Below are 20,393 nucleotides of genomic sequence, written 5' to 3'. Positions count from 1 at the left end.
ATGCCATAGAAATCATACAGTTAGAAAAATCAAGATCATGTTAATAAAGTGTATGTGAGGATTAAGTGAGAAAAAATCTTCTTTTAAGGATTTGATTTTTTAAAAAAATGATAACTCATCCTGACAGAGTTTCCTTTACTTAGAAAGTGAAACATTCATTGAAGTAAGCTTTTAAATTAATTTCTACCCTTCTTAATTCATGAAAATGGGAGCTTTTTCAACTTTAGTAGTTTAGAATGATGAATTCAATTAGACTGAGCATAATACTGATGTGGCCAGGGTTGTAGGATTGATATTTTTGAGAATATGGTTTTATACAAATACCATCATTACCACTGGCTAGTTAGCTCTCTTTTCCTTCTTTCCTTCTTTCTCTCTCTTTCTTCTTTCTTTATTTCTCTTTCTTTTTTATCTCTTTTCCTTCTCTCTGTCTCTCTCTGTCTCCCTCTCTGTCTCTCTCTTTCTTTCTCTTTCTCTCCCTCTTTTTCCCTTTCTCTCCCTTCCTTCCTTCCTTCCTTCCTTCCTTCCTTCCTTCCTTCCTTCCTTCCTTCCTTCCTTCCTTCCTTCCTTCCTTCCTTCCTTCCTTCCTTCCTTCCTTCCTTCCTTCCTTCCTTCCTTCCTTCCTTCCTTCCTTCCTTCCTTCCTTCCTTCCTTCCTTCCTTCCTTCCTTCCTTCCTTCCTTCTTTGCAGTTGGGGTTAAGTGACCTGCCCAAGGACACACAGTCAGGAAGTGTTAAGTGCCTGAGACCAGATTTGAACTCAGGTACTCCTCTTGACTTCAGGGCTGGTGTTCTATCTACTGCGCTACCTAACTGCCCCTACCATTGATCACAAGAGGAGCCTGGCCAAAAAAAATGCATTTAAAAATGAATTCCTATGGTTTATCTCACAAGTAATTAAAAGTTCATGTGTCATATATTGGTAAAATCATTTGTGTAAAGAAAAGAGTGAATATATGCACACTGTGTTCCATTCTTCTGCTTTTTCTAAAGAGGTTCATTTCAAGTGGGAAGACACACTAAATTGAATGAATAAAATGTTTAGAAAACTACGAGTTGTCGAGTAATAAAAAATTGATTTCTCTTTGAAAGTTGAGCCCATGAACTTTTAATAGCCTGAATGGCTTGCTTGCAAGAGTATTAATCATTTTCTTTTTTCATGAGCTTTCTTACTAAATGTAATTTCCATACCTTTTATATCTTTAAACTAAACTTGTCATTTTTGTAATGATCATTTCAACCAAAACTTTGGGATATAGAATCATGTGACTTTGGAAGCAGTACAGTAGCTTAGTATCTTTAAAGGTCATGTAGTTAAGGTTAAATAACTTGTTGAAGGTCACATGGCCAGTAAATGGCAGTTAGATTCAATGATCATTGATTATGTGTCTATCCATTTTAAATATTATTTCTATTCTTTTAAAACATCCTAAGCTAAGACAGGTACTATAGTATAGCAGATAGAGAAGCTTCTTTTAGAATCAGGAAAGTCCTATCTCTACTATATACCACCTTTATAAGAAAGTCATTTAGCTTCTCAGGGTCCCCAAAACTCTTGGGCTTTAAGTTATAGATGGTGGGAAGCATTTCCTAACCAGAAGGTCCCTACCCTGATGAGATCACAGGTTTAGTTCAAAAACAAACTTGTAAATCAAGTCTTAATTTATGTAGACAGTGGTAGGTAGATTAAGTCTTCAAAAATAGTAACTTTCTTCAAAATATCTTACTTTTATTTAAGATTAAAGTAAGCCTATGCAATTTGTAGAAAGATTTATTTAAAGAGACCATATCAGCATTCTAGTAAGAAAAGTTTTTCAAAATCTAATGAAAGAAAGAAGAAAAGATAGCTCTAAATCAAAAGAATACTTCTGGGACTTGTTTCTTTTTCAATAAAGTACTTTCATACTATACGATCCATCACTGTGTAAAATGCCTCGTCAATAGAGTTTAAAAGTGTTTCTTTTGAAGTTTTACTTGGCAACCACTGAAGATGATTTAATGCAAACATTACCACCAATTTGATGACAAAATCAACTTATCAATAGATCTAGACTTCCTCTTTTAATTTTTTTAATGCAAAACACTTATTGATTTTTTTTCTATTATCTTAGCTTCTGCCTGAAGGGAGAGGGTTTGGATGGCAACTTCCCAGCTGTCATAGATTATACACCATATTTGAAATTCACCCAAAGGTATTTCATTTTTTCAATTATTTTGCTATAATGAAAACTTCTTGTACATTTCTATAGCTCGTATTTGTTTCTTAAAATTTATGTTAATCTCATGAAGTTTCAACTGCCTTTGGGAGCTCATTGTTAAGAAATCATGAAGCTTTGTATTTCCTTCCTTTGTGAAATTACAATAATTAAACAACTGTTATAGACTTATCTCAAATAGATCATTAATTCATTAAATTCATTATTAATTCATTAAAATCAATTAATCCAATTTTCCTTATTGAAAAGTATACTTGTAACTAGCATAGTACTGTTAAAAACACCACAATGAAAAAATAGAATCAAATCAACCCTGAGAATGATCAAAGGGTCATAGATATTGGATTGGGGAAAAACTGTAGATATCATCAAGTCTAACACCCCAATTATACACGAAAAAACTGACTAGCAGAACTTGAGCCAATTGACAAGCATTTATTAAGCCCTTATTGTATGCCAAGGATTGTGCTAAACCCTGGAGAACATAAAGAAAGACATAAATGTTACCCTGGACTGAAATCATTTACATTCTATTTGTTTGGCCAGAGTTCCCCATCTTCAAAGTGTTGGAAACAAATTTTGCTGACTCCAACTGCATCGTTCAAGGTTGATGTCATTGATGTAGCAAATCAAGATCATTAGTTCAAAGAGGGATTACGTATATCTGATAGATGGGGAAAGGGGATTAGAATCATAACATAATAATGACAATAATATGGGAAGAACATACATTTACCAGCACATCAAATTGAAGTTAAATAAGATACTATAAAATATTTTAATGGCTTTGTAGCATCCTGAACAAAAATCTTTCATTTAAATATAAACTCCTTAGGCGCAAAGATGCCACAAAGTCCATAAAATATATCAAATTTCCTCATTTGTTTTCTTTTGCATAATAATTTTCCAGTTAAACATTATGCAAATGGTTAATGGAGATTCCTACTATTCTTCCTATAATAATGTCTGATCATTGATGTTTGTAAACATTATCTATTGACCAGCATGGTGGTATTCTAAAGTACTAATGTTAAAAACATATTCCTTGAATTTTTTCCTTTCAGGATAATATTCTGTTTCTTAGAAGTTGTCAATAAACACCTGAATTCATTTAACTGTAATGAAAGAAGAACACATGAGAATAATTGGAAATTTGCTTAGAACAATTACTATAATTGGCACAAATTCAGCTATCTCATGACAGAACCACATTATTGAATTAATGTATTTAAGAACAGGAAATACATATTAATTTCATTTGCTTTCGTGTGCCACTGCATTCCCAATTGAAAGTCATCTTATTTCCTTCCAATATTTTAGTTCTTCCTGTCCCAATTTTTCATAGACATTGGGAATAGACAACATATTGTTTCTGCAATATGGTAGAATTCTTCCAGGTGTGTGTTACCTTGTTTATGTTTATGCAAAGCTTTAAAACTTCTTCCCACTAGGGCTTTAGATCAAATCTCCAAAGATGAGAAGATTGATTTGACTTGGGCTCAGAAATATTTATTGCTACTAACTTAATTGTTAAATTAAAATTAAAGTTAACTGTTATGGATTTTTTAATTTCAAAAGTTAATTTTTAATATAAATATAATGTTTAATATAAATAATATTTATTTTTATAATGTTTTATATTTGTAGTTCTGATAGCATCAGCAGTGATGAAGAAGAATTAAGGACTTTGGGAAGCAGTGGTAGTGAAAGTAGTACTCCAGAGAATATTGGACCTCCTTTTATCATGGATGAAAATAGTTGGTACAACAAGTGTAAGAGAGTTAAGCAGAAGTATCAACTCACTCTGGAACAAAAGGTACTTAATCAAGTCATCACAAATTAATTTGATCCTTTACTTCAACCTAAATTTATTTTAATAATATAAGGATTGTATTATATTATAAAGATTATATGGATTATAATTATTATAATTATAAAGATTATAAGGATTAATATTATTATATTATACTTATTATTATAAGGAAAAAGTTTTAACATTCTCTTTTTTTATTTTTGAGTTCCAAATTCTCTCCCTCCCTTCCTTCTTTCACCCATTCCTGAGACAGCAAGCAATTTTTTATAGGTTATACATAGGCAGTTATGTGAAACATTTCCATATCGATCTTTTTGTGAAAGAGAATATAGACCAAAAAAAGCCAATAAATTGAAAAATAGTATATTTGGATCTACATTCAGAATCCATTATTCTTTCTCTGGGGATAAATGGTATTTTTCATCATAAGTATAATAGCATTTTCTAGGGACATTGTATTTCTGAGAATAGCTAAGTCATGAATAGTTGATTATTATACAGTTTTGCTGTTACTGTGTACAATATTATCTTGGTTCGGCTCACTTCACTTTACATCACTTCATAAGTCTTTTAAGGTTTTTCTGAAAGCATCTTACTCATCATTTCTTATAGTGCAATAATATTCCACCACAATCATATACCACAACTTATTCAGCCATTCCCCAACTGATAAGCATCCTTTCAATTTCCAATTCTTTGCCATCACAAAAAGAGCTGCTATAACTATTTTTGTACATATAAGTACCTTTCCTTTTTCTTTGATCTCTTTGGAATACAGGCCTCATAGTGGTATGGCTGGTTCAAGAGGTATGCACAATTTAATAGCCCTTTGAGTATTGTTGCAAATTGCTGTCCAGAATGTTTGGATCAGTTCATAAATCCACCATCAGTGTATTGATATTTCTCACATCCCCTCTAACATGTCATTTTTCTTTTCTGTTATATTAGCAAATTTAATTTGTATGAGATGGTACCTTAGAGTTGTTTTAATTTGAATTTCTCTAATCAATAATGATTTAGAGTCTTCACATAACTATAAATAGCTTTGATTTCTTCATCTAAAAACTGCCTGCTCATATTATTTAACCATTTGTCATTTGGGCAATTACTTTCACTCTTACAAATTTGACTAAGTTCTCTATATATTTGAGAAACAATGCCTTTATCAGAGAAACTTGGTACAAAAGTTTTCTCCACCTTTCTGCTTTCTTTCTAGTCTTAGTTTTATTTGTACAAAATCCTTTAGTCTCACCCTAAACTTATACTACATAATTTCAGGATTGTTGTTGTTGTTCAGTTGTTTACAGTCACATCCAATTTTTATGATCTCATTTGGGATTTTCTTGGCAAAAGTAATGCAGTAGTTTGCCAATTCCTTCTCTAGTTCATTTTCACAGATGAGGAAACTGAGGCAAACAGGGTTAAGTGACTTGTCTGGGATCACTTGACTAGTAAGTATCTAAGGCTAGATTTGACTTTAGGTCTTCTATCTCCCTGCCTGACACTATTATCTGTTGCATTAGCTAGCTGTCTATAATTTCTATAATACTTGCTTGAAAGAGATGTTTAAAAATTATCTTTTAATTTCTATGTTTTGGTATCTTGTTTGTTCTTTCTAATATAGGAATTCACCACTATATCAATTAGTCTTTTATTATTTCACAGTTCCTAACTTAGTGTCATAATTCAGTAGCCTAATTTTTTCTTCCACATTTTGTTTATTAATATTCATAGGACACAGAATCTAGGAAAGATCTCTAAGATCATCTAGTCCATTTTCCTTATTTTACTGATGTAGAAGCTGACATTGGAGTTCTGTGAACTCAAATGGCATCTCTAATACCAAACTAATGGCTCTTTTCCACTCATGTATTTATGATTTTAATTTGTCAGTATCTGTGACATTCATTGGATTTAGATAAAACAATAAAATTATATAACTACTTTTCTCATATAGTGAAGTATGTATACCTGTTGGTTATTTTCAATTTATTTTTTAAAAAGATTTTATTGATGTCTTTTGTTTTTAAATAGACTGAATTTCTCCTGTATCCTTACTTCCTAGAGATTCATTTCATATAACAAAGAATGCTTTTTTAAAAAAAGAGAAAAAACAATCACTGAAACCAAATAATACAGAAAAAACTCTGACAATGTGGAATGTATTCTGCAATCTTCAAAAGAGAATGGAATCATCTTTTTAAGTCCTTTCTCTGGGGTCAGGCTTGTTCATTGTGAATTTTTTTTCTGTAAATTACTTTTGATTATTTTGTTCTGTTTCTATCCATTTACATTGTTATTTTCTTGGCTCTGCTTTCCTCACTCTAATTAATGCAGGGAATTCTTTCTGTATTTCTTTGTATTCACCATATTCATCATTTGTTTTAGCCTAGAAATATCCCATTACATTCATTATTCATTTTGTTTAACTATTCCACAGTTGATGGACATCTCTTTGTTTCTAACTATTTGCTTTCACTTGAAGTGATACTACTATAAATATTATATACATAGATTTAAAAAAAATGATGACAGTTGATTTACTGATTAAATAGCTTTTCTACTAACATTCTATTCTGATGCCTCTTTGTAATATGGAGGTAAGCATTAGTTCTTTCATGTCATAAAAGTGAAGTTCAAACTCTGGCAGGTAATTCTAAGCTAGAAACACTTCCGATCTAGATCCTTGCATGGTGATGAATTATTTTCCCTATTGTTAGAACATTAGACTACTAACATTAAAGTATCTCATCATCAGAGGTCTGGTCACTAGGCAGTGATTCATTTTGGTCATTACAACTCCCTTATGCTTATCACAGTACCTGACACATAGTAAAAGCTTTTACTCGCAGAGATAGAAGAAGTCTACATTCAACATGTTTAGTGATAGTCTCAGCACAGACAAACATATGAAAATAAGAGAAACTGATTGTCATTCTCTTGTGTGGTAGGATAAAGTATAGGTTCACATGTCCCAACTTTCCCCCTTCTTTAGATTTCTGTTCTTATTCATAAATTGAACTTATTTCTTTGGGCACTCAGACATTTAAAAGATTGTAATATTGTTTGCTGATGGCAGTATTCTTCCATAGGGAATCCAGTTGGCAGTTTTCTCAGGTTCTTAGCATTCTCATATATGGTTTTTTTCCCCTTTGTTCTTTGAAAATCTCTCTCTAAGTATCTAGGAAAACCCATATTGGGCTCTTTCTTTACACAAACTCTCTTGGGCCACATAATATCAAGTAGTTAATATATCTTCTAAATTAGCTTAAAATAATAATAATGATGACAAAAGTTGATATTGTAAATAGCACCTTGAAGTTTGGAAAGTGTCCCCAAAGTTTTAATACAGTGTCAAGCTTTAGCATCTTTACATGGCCCTAAGGCTTCTGGGAAACTCCTTATTATCTCATGTGTGCCTCAAAACAATTCTGCAAATTAGGCACTCTAGGTATTATTATTCTCATTTTATAGATGAATGAATTGAGCTTCAAAGGGCTTATGTGATTTGTTCAGGATCACACAACCAGTAAACATCAGAGATAAGAACTATGCTTGTAGGTCTTCCTAATTTCAAAATCAGTGTTCTCTCCACTATGCCATGCTGTCTCTCTACCACAGCTTTATTTGGCCTGTCACATAGAAATAGGTCTTAAGTAGCTCTTTTGCACACCTACAAATGTGTTTGAGTATAATCCTATCCTGGAAGTGCTGTAAAATCCTGAAGCTCTTTCTCAGGAATGTGAAAGATTAGATAATCTAAGTATATTTTGGATGTTAAGTACTCTTTATTATGTTCTAAGACTAAGAGAAAGCTGACGTGCACAATGTACAGAGATGAAAACCCTTTAATATTTGAATGACCAGAAGCTCATCCCCGGACCACATTTGATTATAGGGAGTTTCCTGTAGCAGGGAGTGACTCAGGCAGAAGAATGTCAGGAGAAGGAGTGGCTGTCCTAGATGTTGGTAAAGAGGAGGAATACAGGAAGAGGATACCAGAGTGCTTTTAGGGAGTGCCTGCTTTCCTACCTCAAATGTTCTTGAACGTGATTTCCTTGAAAAACAGAGTTTTATTACTTCATATTCCAATTCCACTGAATGTGGACGAAATTCTGGGTATGTTTCTTTAGGTTGCAGCTACAGGACACATTGAAAATAAAGGTATACTATTGGCCTTTGGGTACCTGGAGATAGAAATTGTGGTAATTTCAGTGCTCTATAAGATTTCATCCTGAAACTTAAAACAGATTCTTCCAGGGTCAGTATGGCATAGAGAATAGGAAATCAGCCTTGAATTAGCATAGGGAGGACATTCTAGTCGCACTAACGCTACCAGAGCAAGGCTAGCTAGTCTCTCTTTCTAATGATATCCTAAGTAGCTTTTGGTTTCTCTTCTCTAATGCCATTAGCTCTTGATTAGGTGTCCCCCACTGGTGGCTGCCATTGACTAGTCTCATGGTTCCATTTAATTGCCTAATATCAAATATCTATATTTACTTTGAAGATACAGCAAAGACCATAAGTACAAACATTTCCTCCAATGTCTTGAGGATACATCCCCTATCTCACTTTATTCCTGAGGAGAATGGGGCCCACATTTAGCATAGTTTATATGTAGAAAACTGTAACATGCCCTCCTGGCAGTTACAATTACTAGTCTGCCCTAGGCCCAACAGAGTACCTTTGACCACTGACCTTTGCAGTGTCAACTCTACCCGGCTCGCCTCCTCTGAGGCCTTCAAAGGTCTCTGGCCACAATCTCTTGAATCTATAGTTTAATAACCAGTAGCGCACTCAAGAACAGCCACGTGTAATCTTAAAAGCCTTTATTATACCTACTCACATAATGCCCTGACTTGTCAGCTTCCTAGTGAACACGTGGTCTGAAGATCCACATGTTCTCTACCAAGCTCCTTACCTCTTGGCTATCCATAAGCTTGGCTTGGCTTGGCTACCCCAGGTTAGGGAGCCAGGTTAAAGAGTGCCAGGTTAAAGAGAGCAACTGCTGTCTGCAGTGGGCTTATAAAGGGCCTGTGAGGTCACACACACAGCCAACCAGAGAGAGAGCTGTCACCCATTACAAAGCTATCTCGATATGGACAGGATCCCACCCACAGGGGCAGTCCTATATCCACAGCCACTCAAATCTCCTGTTGTGCTGTGGTGTAGCCCATTTAAAGGGCCCTTACCGAAAACTATACTCCATTCAGTTCCAAATAGGACAATGGTTCTAGATGGATTTTCTTGTTTTCCCTACTGGACTCACTCCTGAAAGTTGTTCCTTACTCCATGGAATTTTGATTCTGGGCTGGGTGAAGTCCAATTTCAAGTGGATAAAAAAAGCATAGTGTCCAGATTGTGATGTGCTGTCACATAGATAACAGAAGCCTGCTAAACAATCAATAAACATTTATAGGCCACAGAATCAGTCCATCAATTTGTGCATCTTGGATGGACACAACTGATGGAATGTTTTCAATAATTCCAACTGCTTCCTGCCTCAAAAGTCAGTCTCTTTCACAATAATGTTCTTCAGGAGATGTTTGTGGCTATAAATTGTGGTACACCACAATCTCTGAAGAGTTACAATAAGAAGTAATCCTAAAGATAATGGGCTCCTTAGTTTGAGTAAGTTGGCTACAGCCTGTTCTTTAGAATGACTAGTGTAAAGTTGTGTGTAAAATAACATTATTAAGAATATATGTGACTAAAAAATGGAGAAATATGCCTGTCATAGAGTAAGAGTAGAATCAGCAGTTGGATATCTTGAGGGAATACATTTTCATATTATATTTTGGAAAACTTTCCAAGTGCCATGTGGCTCTATTGGACAGTGCTACAGATGGTAGTTTTCAGTTTAATGAAAAGAAAAAAATTCTGACAATTGCATCAGCCCAATGAATTAAATGGTTCATCACTGGAAGTATTCAAGAAAAGTTTGAAAAATTACTTTTCAGGCATATTTACAATGGATTCATGTATTGTATAGGATGTTGAAGTGGATGAGACCCAAAGTCTCTTCCAGCTAAAAATTCTGAGATCATTGATATTTAGGGTTTTTTTAAAACTATGTTGTTATCAAACATAAAATACTATACTTTAAAAAGTTTTCATAATATTATGAGACCAAGATGCCAGCTATTGGGAGGGTGCCAAGGAAATGTTACATTATGTTGTCACTTTGTTGTTACAGTGAGCTATCTTGGTGTTCCTCTTTTTCCAGGGCTATCTTGAAGAATTGTTACGACTTCGAGAGAACCAGCTGGCTGAATCTGTTTCTCAAAACAAGTTACTGCTTCAGAGGATTGAAGATTCTGATTTGACCCACAAATTAGAGAAGGAACAGTTAGAGTACATTATTGTGGAACTGCAGGACCAGCTGTAAGTGACAACCTTGAAAATATTCTTTCCCTCCCCCACATACACACAAACTCCTAAAAAGCTTTGGTGACATATGTAAAAATATGAATGTCAAAGTCAATCCCTCTTCTTTTATTTGTACCCTGTAGGGCAAGTTCCAGCTTCTTTGATTATCTGAAGTGCCGAGGCGGCTGGGTGAAATTCTTTATTTAAAAATCTCATCTAAAGAATTTTTAATTTATTTTTTTTATTTCTGTACTTAAAGTACCCTCAAAAGAAGCATTTCTAAATACACAAAAGAACCCTCCCACACACATCCCCAATACAAGCTCACTTTATGAAACTATGACCTCATATTTCAGAGTCCTTGCTATTCCTGGGGGGAAAAACATATAACAAACTCCATGTTATTTTCAACACTTCTGTCTGTCTGTGCTTCCTTCTGAACTTCCTCTGTTCCCTCCCATGCATTTTCATCTAGCTATGAGGACAGTTTGTTTCCTAAGAACACAGGAAGCTTCTGTCCTGTAAGTTACTTTTCTTCAGGTTGCTTCAAATAAAATTGTTCTCCTATTTAAGGGAGTTTTTCTTGGATGTGCCAACTCAGATTTGTTCTGAGCTTTACTGATTAATCTAGCTTTAATGATAAAGTCTTTTAAGTGATTCTTAAATTAAGTTCTTAAAGTCCTTAAGGATAAGGAAAAAACAAAAACAAATGGAGAACAACCAAAAAAACCCCACTTTAAATGTGTTATTTGTGTCCATTTTCTCAGTTTTACATAGCACTTAATCAGTTTCTTCACTTATGATATGAGAAGGTTTGGAGTACATGATCTTTGAGGTCTTTTCTGGTTCTGAAATTCTTTGCTCACCCAAAGTAGATTTCCCTGCAGTCTATTGAATGGAAAGAAATTAACCAATTGTATTATTGGGAAGTGACTTTAGTTTTCCTCGTACCCATGAAACTTAGGCATTTTTTCTGATTTTTTAAAAAACTAAAGTGTGTAAATAGGAATTTAAAAATATGTAAACTTTTATGAAATTGGACTTTTTTATTTAAAAAATCAAATCCTGAACCCATGAAAGTTACCTAGCATGTTGTTGGTTATCTGTTTATGATCACTTTACTGGAAAGCTCTTGTCATTTGTCCTATTTTTGTTTGTTTATTTGTTTGTTTGCTTAAAGGTAGAATCATGAAATTTAAAGATTAAGCAGGGAATAGTGGATAGAGAATTGTCCTTAGAGTCAGGAAGACTTGAGTTCAAGTGCTGCCTCTGACATAAACTGACTGGGTGACCCATGGCAAAGTCACTTCTTCATGCGTTATCCAACTCTATAGGATTTAATACCTAAATCAGAAAAAGTTGCAATCTACTTTGATAAGAAGAGTTCCTATATTTGGAGTTTGTGAGACTGATAAAATTATTAATCCTTGGCATATTTTTTTAGTTAGAAATTGCTATTGCAGGAGCTAGTTAACTGAGTGGATAGAGTACCAACCTTGGAGTCAGGAGAATTTGAACTCAAATCTGTCCCCAATCAATCACTAACTTTGTGAACCTAGACAAGTCACTTATTCCTGATAATGAAAGGGGGAAAGGAAGGAAGGGAGGCAGGCAGGCAGGGAGGAAGGAGGGAGGAACAAAGGAAGGAAGGAAGGAAGGGAAGGAGGGAGGAACAAAGGAAGGAAGGAAGGAAGGGAAGGAGGGAGGAAGGGAGGGAAAAGGAGGTAGGGATGAAAGGAAGAAAAAGGAAAGAAATAAAAAAGGAAAGGAAGAAGAGAGGGAGAAAAAGGGAGGGAGGGAGGAAAGAAGGAAGGAAGGAATTTACTATTAATTCTTGTTGTGTCTGACACATAGTTATTGTTGTTGCTGTTGAGTCATGTGTAACTTTCAATGACTTTATTTGGGTTTTCTTGCAAAAATACTGGAATGGTTCACCATTTCCTCCTTTAGTTTATTTTTTCGATGAGGAAACAGAAGTATACAAGGTTAGATATTTTGCCCAGGATCACACAACTAGTAAAGGTCTGAGGATGGTTTTGTAAAAGACTGTTAAGGGTTCCTCTGAAATTGTCTTTTTGAGTAGTTATATTTTTCAGAAACACTGAATCCAGGGCATGCAGGAGGCTTCGAATGTGTCAAGGATGAAACCCCTTCACCCTAGTTGACGTAACTTGTTGCACGCACCCCAAGCTGGATCTCTTGTGTGCCTTTGAGAGGCAAAACAGGTGCCAGCCAGTGTGTGCCAGGTTGGGAAAATGCTTGTGTATCTGAGGTTCTTTGCAGTTAAATGGACCCTCCCATTTTCGTAGTCTAGTAGGAAAAAAAATGTAGCTTTTGCCATAATCTTTCTCCTCCCCTTTGGGAGGGGTTTTGTCCTTTTTCTCACTTTTTCCCTCCCATATATGCCCCTTCCTCCTTTTGTCATAGTGTCATAAATATGCAAACTTCTGGAAGGACTATGATGAACTCTTTGAGCTCTGCATATATGTTGATTTCTCCAGTAATAATATTGCTTTTCATATCAGTCTCATTGATGTTGTTTATCCATTGACAATTTAAACTCAGGTCCTCTTGACTCTAGGCCTGGTTCTATATTACTAAGTTGCTGCACTAAAGCATATAACATCCATTTCTTATTATTTTATTTTATTTTATTTTTTTACTATTCCTGTGATTTCATTATGAATGGAGGTCCCCCATGAGAAACTTCTTCTACAAAAGCAAATGCCCTCCTTTTCTACAACTTAGTCTTAGAGTTGCTTTAGGGCACTAAGAGGTTAAATAAGTGTTTTGATAAAGGTCTCACAATAGGTATCAGAGACAGGTCTTGAATCAAGTTCTACCTGCCTGAGGTCACCTTTCTATTCACTAGCCATATTGCTTCTTCTCATTCTTGGTTTTATTATACAAATTAGACTATAATCAATTAACTAATGTCAAATCATGATGTTAGAAAAACATAAATGGCATTTATGCAGTGTTTTAAGGTATACAAAGTGTTTTAAATCTATTAATTTAATTTTATCCTTGCAAAACCTTGTGTGTGAAGTAGGTGCTATAAAGAATATTTATTTTATGGATGAGAAATCTGAACCTTAGAGAGGTTTAAGGGAATTACCCAGGATCCCACAGAGAACAGAAGTCTTTTTTTCTTTGGGCCTTACTACCAGCACTAAATACTTAAACCTTTTGAGAAATTAGTTTACCCATCTGTAAAATGGAGACGTTAGATGTTCTATAAAATTCTATAATCCTGTGATGAGTAGAGAAACAAATAATGAACTAGTACATGATAACAGATTCTCTTGTGCCTACAAATTCAACTTAATGACTAGGCTGTTACAACTCTAAATGTATTTCTCAGAGAGAGATCAGTTGTCTGATGTGGGCTTAAGAATCATGGATCTCTGTTGAAAATCCTGCACACAATTTTCAGCTTTACCCTAAGGTGATCTAATGGGATTTTAAGTGATCATGAATTATTACTCTCTGAGCTGACTGGGGTATGTCCCTGTAATCAATGATCTAAAACATTTGTGGTACTCAATATATGCAAAGGTATGTATGATGGTTGAAGATGGAATTTTTATATGGGGACAGCAAAGAGTTTCATGAGATTAATGTGATATGCTTAAAAAGATAGGTTGAAATCAGAAAATGAAAGGCTATAACTATTTTGTAGAGGAATTTGTCTTTTTATCATAGTGGGAATAAGAAATCACTGATGATTCTTGAATAAAGGAATGGTATGTTTGAACCTATGCTGTAAAGATAGCAGGAATATGTAAAAGACAGTCTGGAGAAGAGGATTAAGAGGCAGGAAGACAAATTTGGAGATTGTTACAAATATCTGGATGTGGTAGCAGTAAGGTCCTAAAGCAGGTGGTGATCATGTGAGTAGTGAGAAGGGGATGGCTAACTGAGATTGTATGCAAGTAGAAGAATAAGATTTGGGAAAAGATTGGATCTGAAAGATAAGGAAGTGGGAAAAGTTGATAATGATTCTCAGATTGTTAGCCTTAGTTGTTGAGAAAAGGTAGTGATGTCAACAGAAATAGTAGGTTTGGCTAGGAAAATAAAGACTTATGCTTTGAATATATTGGAGTTTGTGATGCCAGTGGGAGTCCAGCTAAAGATGTCTATCAGACAAGAGACATGGTACCAGGAAAGAGTCAAGGGTCAAATAGAAAGTTTTGAAGTCAGTAGCAAAGGGATGGTAATCAAATTGTTGAAAATGAATGAGGTGACCAAGAAAGGGAATATAAGGGAAGAGAGAGAGAATAGGAGAGGACCCAGGACAGAACTTTTAAGATATATAGTCAGAATGGGCAAGACATGGAAGATGACTGATATCATGAAAATCTGTAAAGGATTTATTTCAATTGAGTGGTAGGATCCAAAGAAGTGGAAGCAAAAACTATAACCAGCTTTTTAAAAAATAGTTCATTGGTGAAAGGATAATAGGAACTGGAGGGTCAAATAACGACTTATTGAAGATGAACAATATCTAGGCATGTTTGAGGGCATCAGAAACAGGTGACAGAAAGTAAAAAATCGAAATTTGGAAGTAAAAGGGATTAACAATTAGGTATTCAGCAATAAGAAACAATATAGTGAACAATAATTTACTTTGTGTCATGAAACTGGAGGAATATATATAAAATGCAATGTCATTCTCCTCCATATATCTTATTGTGACAATCCTCAAAGCATTTGCCCCTTAAAGATCTTACAATCTATTGGAAGATGTGTGTGTGTGTGTGTGTGTGTGTGTGTGTGTGTGTGTGTGTGTGTTTGTGTATAACTTACATGCAAATAACCATTATTCAAAATAATATGTAAGTTTGAGATGTTTTGAAAATGAAATAATTTGTTTTTTGGAATGATTCTGCTAAATAGAACTTCCTGAGATCAAATGTTCAGGCTTGTTTTCCCACTGGAAATCTTTCTTTCCCCTACATAATAAATTATTAAATTTCTATAGATTATTATCCTAGACAAAATCTGAACAAATCTCTCAGATTGTGAGATATTTTGTTATGCTGCAGAATAGACCATGCTTGAAAATTAGCAGAATAGACCATGCTTGAAAATTATAGAAGATGGTATGTTTGAGGAAGAGATTAATTGTAGGATGCCATACAAATTCATATTCCCTCCCCTCTCCTTTTTTATTATCAGAATCTTAATAGGATGTGTAACAGTTTCCTGTAATGAGATTTTATTTTGTATTCTTCTTACAATTATAATATTTCACATGTTGATTTTATTTAAATAAAACAAAATATTCAATGGTCTTCTGATGATAAATAAGAGACATTAAAGAGGAAGAAGCTGCTCACCAAAAGACATTTATTTTGTGAAAGAGATCCACCACAGAGTATAGATTCAAGAGGACTCTTCTGTAAACAGAGAGTTTCTCTGGATGCTTTAATTTGAAAACAAGGTTATGTTAATTCCTTCAAGCTACCAAACATTAAAAAGTTTCTTAGACAAGACTCAAAGACATTTAACCTGTCCATCCACAAAGGGAATATCAAGTGGATGAGGAATGTATATTGCCTAGGTTACAGTTTACATTTGGATGTCTATGGAGAGAGATTTTTCATCAGTGTGTATGTAAAAAAAGGTTGGTTACATGTAGCTATATCCCCCACCATTTTTCCTTCACATGTTAATCCTAGCAAACATCTTAGACTAATGTTTCTATCTTGTTTCTCTTTTGTATAATCATCTGATTCAATGTCTCCTCATTCTTACTTCCTTTCTTGGGACATGGGAGATTATTTGTACCCTGGGTTCTCTATTTGACCTCCATTCCTTACCATGCAGAACACAGTTAATTTTACCATAGGCAATTTTTTTCTCAAATATTTATAATCTTCAGTCTCCCTCTTCCTTCCCTTCTTGTTTCTAGATTCTTACAGCAGGAAAAAATGTGATAATATTTTTGTCTGGTGCCTTTTATTGTGGATGTTGAGTATTTGAGGTCCATTTAGGGTTATAACCTTTCACTGAGGTTATATTCAGATGTTTCATTGTGTCAGATGGTGAGCTTCTGCCATGGCAAGAGGACACAATGACAGGTCCTAGCAAAATAGAAATGACTTTGAGTGTGGTTTCCTCATTGTACTGTGCATATGTTATTCAAAGAACAGAGTAAGTTTGGAGATTAATGTTACCAGAATGACCACCACCAGGGATAACATTTCTTAGTCACAGTAACTCATGAAGGCCATTGGCTAAAATCTAAAGATAGAAGGATTTGGCATTGTATCATTGGAGGGAAGACCCACATTGAAGAAGCCATAAGACCTTGAAGTAACTTTATATAAAAATGAGCCCCCAAGATAATGGGAGCTCATTATGCTTTGGTAGACTTATTTTAGGGACAACCTACCATTCATAACTTTGTTTCCAGGAGAAAAGGATTCCAGATTCCAAATGATTGACAGATGTTAGAACCTGATTTAGTAACAACTATACCTCATGTATCTATAAAAGTTTAAAGGAAACAAGATGCTTTTGTCATCACCTTGGAAGGCTGGATAGTGCAAGTACTATCTTCATTTTACAGATGAGGAAACTGAGGATCAGAGATGCTTTTGCTCACATGGTGAGTGGGAGAACTGAACCTCAAACCAAATGTCCTAAATTCAAGGTCAATGCTTCCCCCTCCAATATACTGTACTCCATTAAGATAAGGACTATTCCATAAGATAAGAAATTTGAGCCAACCATAGTGTAATAGGATTTTAGAACTCCAGCTGGAAGAGGCCTTAGTGACCATCTAGTCCATCCTCCCTTATTTTAACAGTGAGGAAACTAAAAACCTCTATCTTTTTCTTATATTCAAATACAGGCTAATATCCAAATCTGTCTAAGTAATCTTTCTTTATCTTTTTCCTTTGGGAAGAAAATGAGAAATTGATCAACTCACTCATGTATTATAAAGACAATTGTAACTAGTAGAGGAAAGTCATGATTGCCCTGTTCATTAATGTCAGCTGATAAATTTTCATTACCATCAATTGATAAATTTAGCTTATTATTATTGGGCCACCTTTTTTTCACTTTACCCTAATAACTTCTCTGTCAATTGGAATCATCACTAAACAAAGAAATATAATTAAGGAAAACAAACTGACCTACTGACCATAGTTAATAAAATGTGCCCTTTTTGTCATTTCTAGTTCTGTACCTGTTTAATGAGAGGAGGGAGGTATGTTTTATCTTCATTCCTCTAGTCAAAATTAGTCATTGTGTTGATTTGAGTTCTGGTGTTTTAAGAATTATTTTCTTTTATATTATTATGTCTATTGTGAGTATTGTCCTCTTTTGTTTCTTCTTAGATGATGCAAATCTTATTTTTTTGAATTTTTCATATTAATCTGTTCTTATGGCATAATAATATTATGTCATTGACCTATGTCAAAATGTATCCTCTACGGAATTAAGTTCCTCTACTTTATTATATTTTGCTATCCCACACAAATGATGTTATGAATATTTTTGGCATAAAACCCCCTAACTTAGCCTTTTTTTTGCAATGCTGCTATTCTCAGTTTACTTTTTTACCTCCTTGTAGTATTGTCTATAGTATTTGTTAAAGGCAGCTAACATCACATGAATAGTGTTTATCTTTTGGGATTTTGTAATGTAAGACTGCTTGAAGTGCTGAGAGAGTCAGTGACAGAGCAGCTCTCCCCCTGTTTGAGGCAAATGCTTAGCAACATTGGAAGCATATGGAATAGTGCTACTGATTATAAAATGAATCATCTCTACTTTTAACTGGCCGGAAGTGACTCATTAAGAGGAGAAAAGTAGCAAGGAATGTCATGGTTCTTGCTAATATAAATGTTGCTAATATAAATCTTTTAAAATGCATGCAAAAATAACAACAAAAGAAATCTCGTGCATTTTACTGAATGTTTTTCTGTCAAGAGTTTTTTTTAAAATTATTTTCCAGTTCTTCAAAATCCTGTTGAATTTTATAGAACTTAAAATTGCACCTTAGGTTCTTAAAATTGTTTTTTAATCATTTTAAAATGAACACTCCACATGAATCCTTTGTTAGTTTTTAAATTTTGATTAAATTGATCACTAGTGTCTATATATATTAAAGGGATACTGTTGGATTTAATCAACTAATTTTAAAACTTGCAGCAGCTTGGTTTATTTATAATAACCCCTTCCAAAATCCCCTTCAAAGGAAAGTAAATGAAAGGTTTTTATTTGTCATTGTTGAGTTGTTTCAGTAATGTTCAACTGTTTGTTTCCCCCAATTTGGAGTTTTATTGGCAAAGATACTGGAGTCACTTGCCATTTGCTTTTCCAAGTCATTTTATAGATAAGGAAACTGAGGCAAATAGTTAAGTGGCTTATCCAGGGTCACACAACTATTAAATGTCTGAGGCCAGATTTGAATTTGTGGAGATAACTCTTCCTAATTCCAAGCCCAGTGCTCTTATGGGGGTGTTCAAAAGTTAGTATAACTCATGATTTTATAAGTAACATTTCTGTGGTAACAATGACTGGAAAAATTTAGATACTCACTTAAAAAATAATAATTTATTTGGTACCTTGAGGAGACAGTAAAAGGCTCCCATTACATTTTGTAGGAAGGGAATGATTATCTCATTTCTAATACTCAGAAGATCATTTTTTAAGTAAGAAAAGATCTGGAGATAACTGATTCAATGATCCTTTTATTCTTGGCTGTTTTAGGGACAGGGATCACTGTGTTGTACCTCCACTTCTGGATGTTGAGCATTGTCTGCCACCCTTTTATACAGCTTTTACAGTCACTCTGCTCTCCAGCATTAATTTCTCAGTTGCTCTAGTTCAAATTAGGATATTGTGCCTGAGCTCACAATTTAGATTCTAACACAATCCAGCTGTTGAGAACAGCAAGCAGTCAGGGGAGTGAAAAGGCTTTAAACCTACTGTTACAAGAGCCACAATTTTTCAACAAAAAGAAAGGGTAAAGAAGGACCTGAAATGTACTGATTTCAAGTACCAAAGGGTTCTACTATACATGATCTTGGAATTGTTCAAAGAACATATAGGCTGTTAACCATCTGATCAGTAAAGAAGCAGAGAGGGATATTTTTTTTCATTTTCTTTCTCCTTCTCTCTACCACTTCTAAGATCCTAATCTCAAATGGGTAACTTAAAGTCAGTTTTTGAGAGGGGGAAGGAAACCTTATCATCTTGTGAAATTTAAGAATATTTGTGGTAAAGACTGAATTAACCATTTACATAGTTTGCAACTCTTGGCTTAAATAGGATCTGAATTTTGATTTCTCCAATATTCAAATGCTCAACACTTTCCCAATTTCTCTTATTCTGTATTATGAAACAAATTTTTGACAAAGTGAAACACTTCTCTGTGATTAATGATTATTGCCATATGTGCATGTATGTGTGTTTACCATTGTGATAGAAGAAAGTCAACCAAGAGAACAGAATAGAGAGAGATTCCATATAGAGGGAGAGATCCTCCAAAAGTTCCTAATAGTAGATGACATTATGTTGGCTGCATTAAGCTCTAGTGTTTGTAAAATCTCATGAAAAAGATCTGTTACCTTTCAAAGGGAGGTCAAGTTTTTGTTGAATGAGGTCAAGTTTTTGTAGTCTTTTTGCTGATTGTGACAATTATTTGATAATGATTAAACTTCCTTAGATAATAATATGTTGTTGCTGTTTGTTCCTTTATCCATTTTCCACTTTTCAGCATCAATTGTTCATTTGAACAGGTCAGGCTAGAGTTTTTTTAGTTCATCATTTTTTCTACTCATCTTCTAACTTGGTATTGACTTTTATCTGTGTTATAACTAGTTAGTAGTCAAATCATATAGTACTATTAATTTTTAAATGTCTCACACACCCATAATCTGTCCTGTATTTTCTCTTAATATATATACAATTTCATATTTTGGAGTTGATGTTTGATGTTTGCTATGCCCACTGCCCTCTGACTCCCTTTATGAAAAA

General features: G+C 34.3%; 1 protein-coding gene across 4 annotated transcripts in view; it reads left to right on the top strand.

Annotated features, from left to right (window-relative positions):
• Positions 1 to 20,393, top strand: part of RUNDC3B (RUN domain containing 3B) — a 112,679-nt gene that overhangs the window by 68,597 nt on the left and 23,689 nt on the right. For all 4 annotated transcript variants that reach the window (XM_074266641.1, XM_074266642.1, XM_074266639.1 and 1 more), the window contains 3 exons: positions 2,111 to 2,191; positions 3,863 to 4,031; positions 10,255 to 10,412. In XM_074266641.1, coding sequence (XP_074122742.1) covers positions 2,111 to 2,191; positions 3,863 to 4,031; positions 10,255 to 10,412 — 408 coding nt within the window. The remainder of the gene's footprint in view (positions 1 to 2,110; positions 2,192 to 3,862; positions 4,032 to 10,254; positions 10,413 to 20,393) is intronic.

The sequence above is a fragment of the Sminthopsis crassicaudata genome, chromosome 5 (genome assembly GCF_048593235.1).
Source record: "Sminthopsis crassicaudata isolate SCR6 chromosome 5, ASM4859323v1, whole genome shotgun sequence".
NCBI lineage: Eukaryota > Metazoa > Chordata > Mammalia > Dasyuromorphia > Dasyuridae > Sminthopsis > Sminthopsis crassicaudata.
The sequence above is the reverse complement of the archived record's forward strand: the minus strand, read 5'-3'. Positions and strand labels throughout refer to the sequence as shown.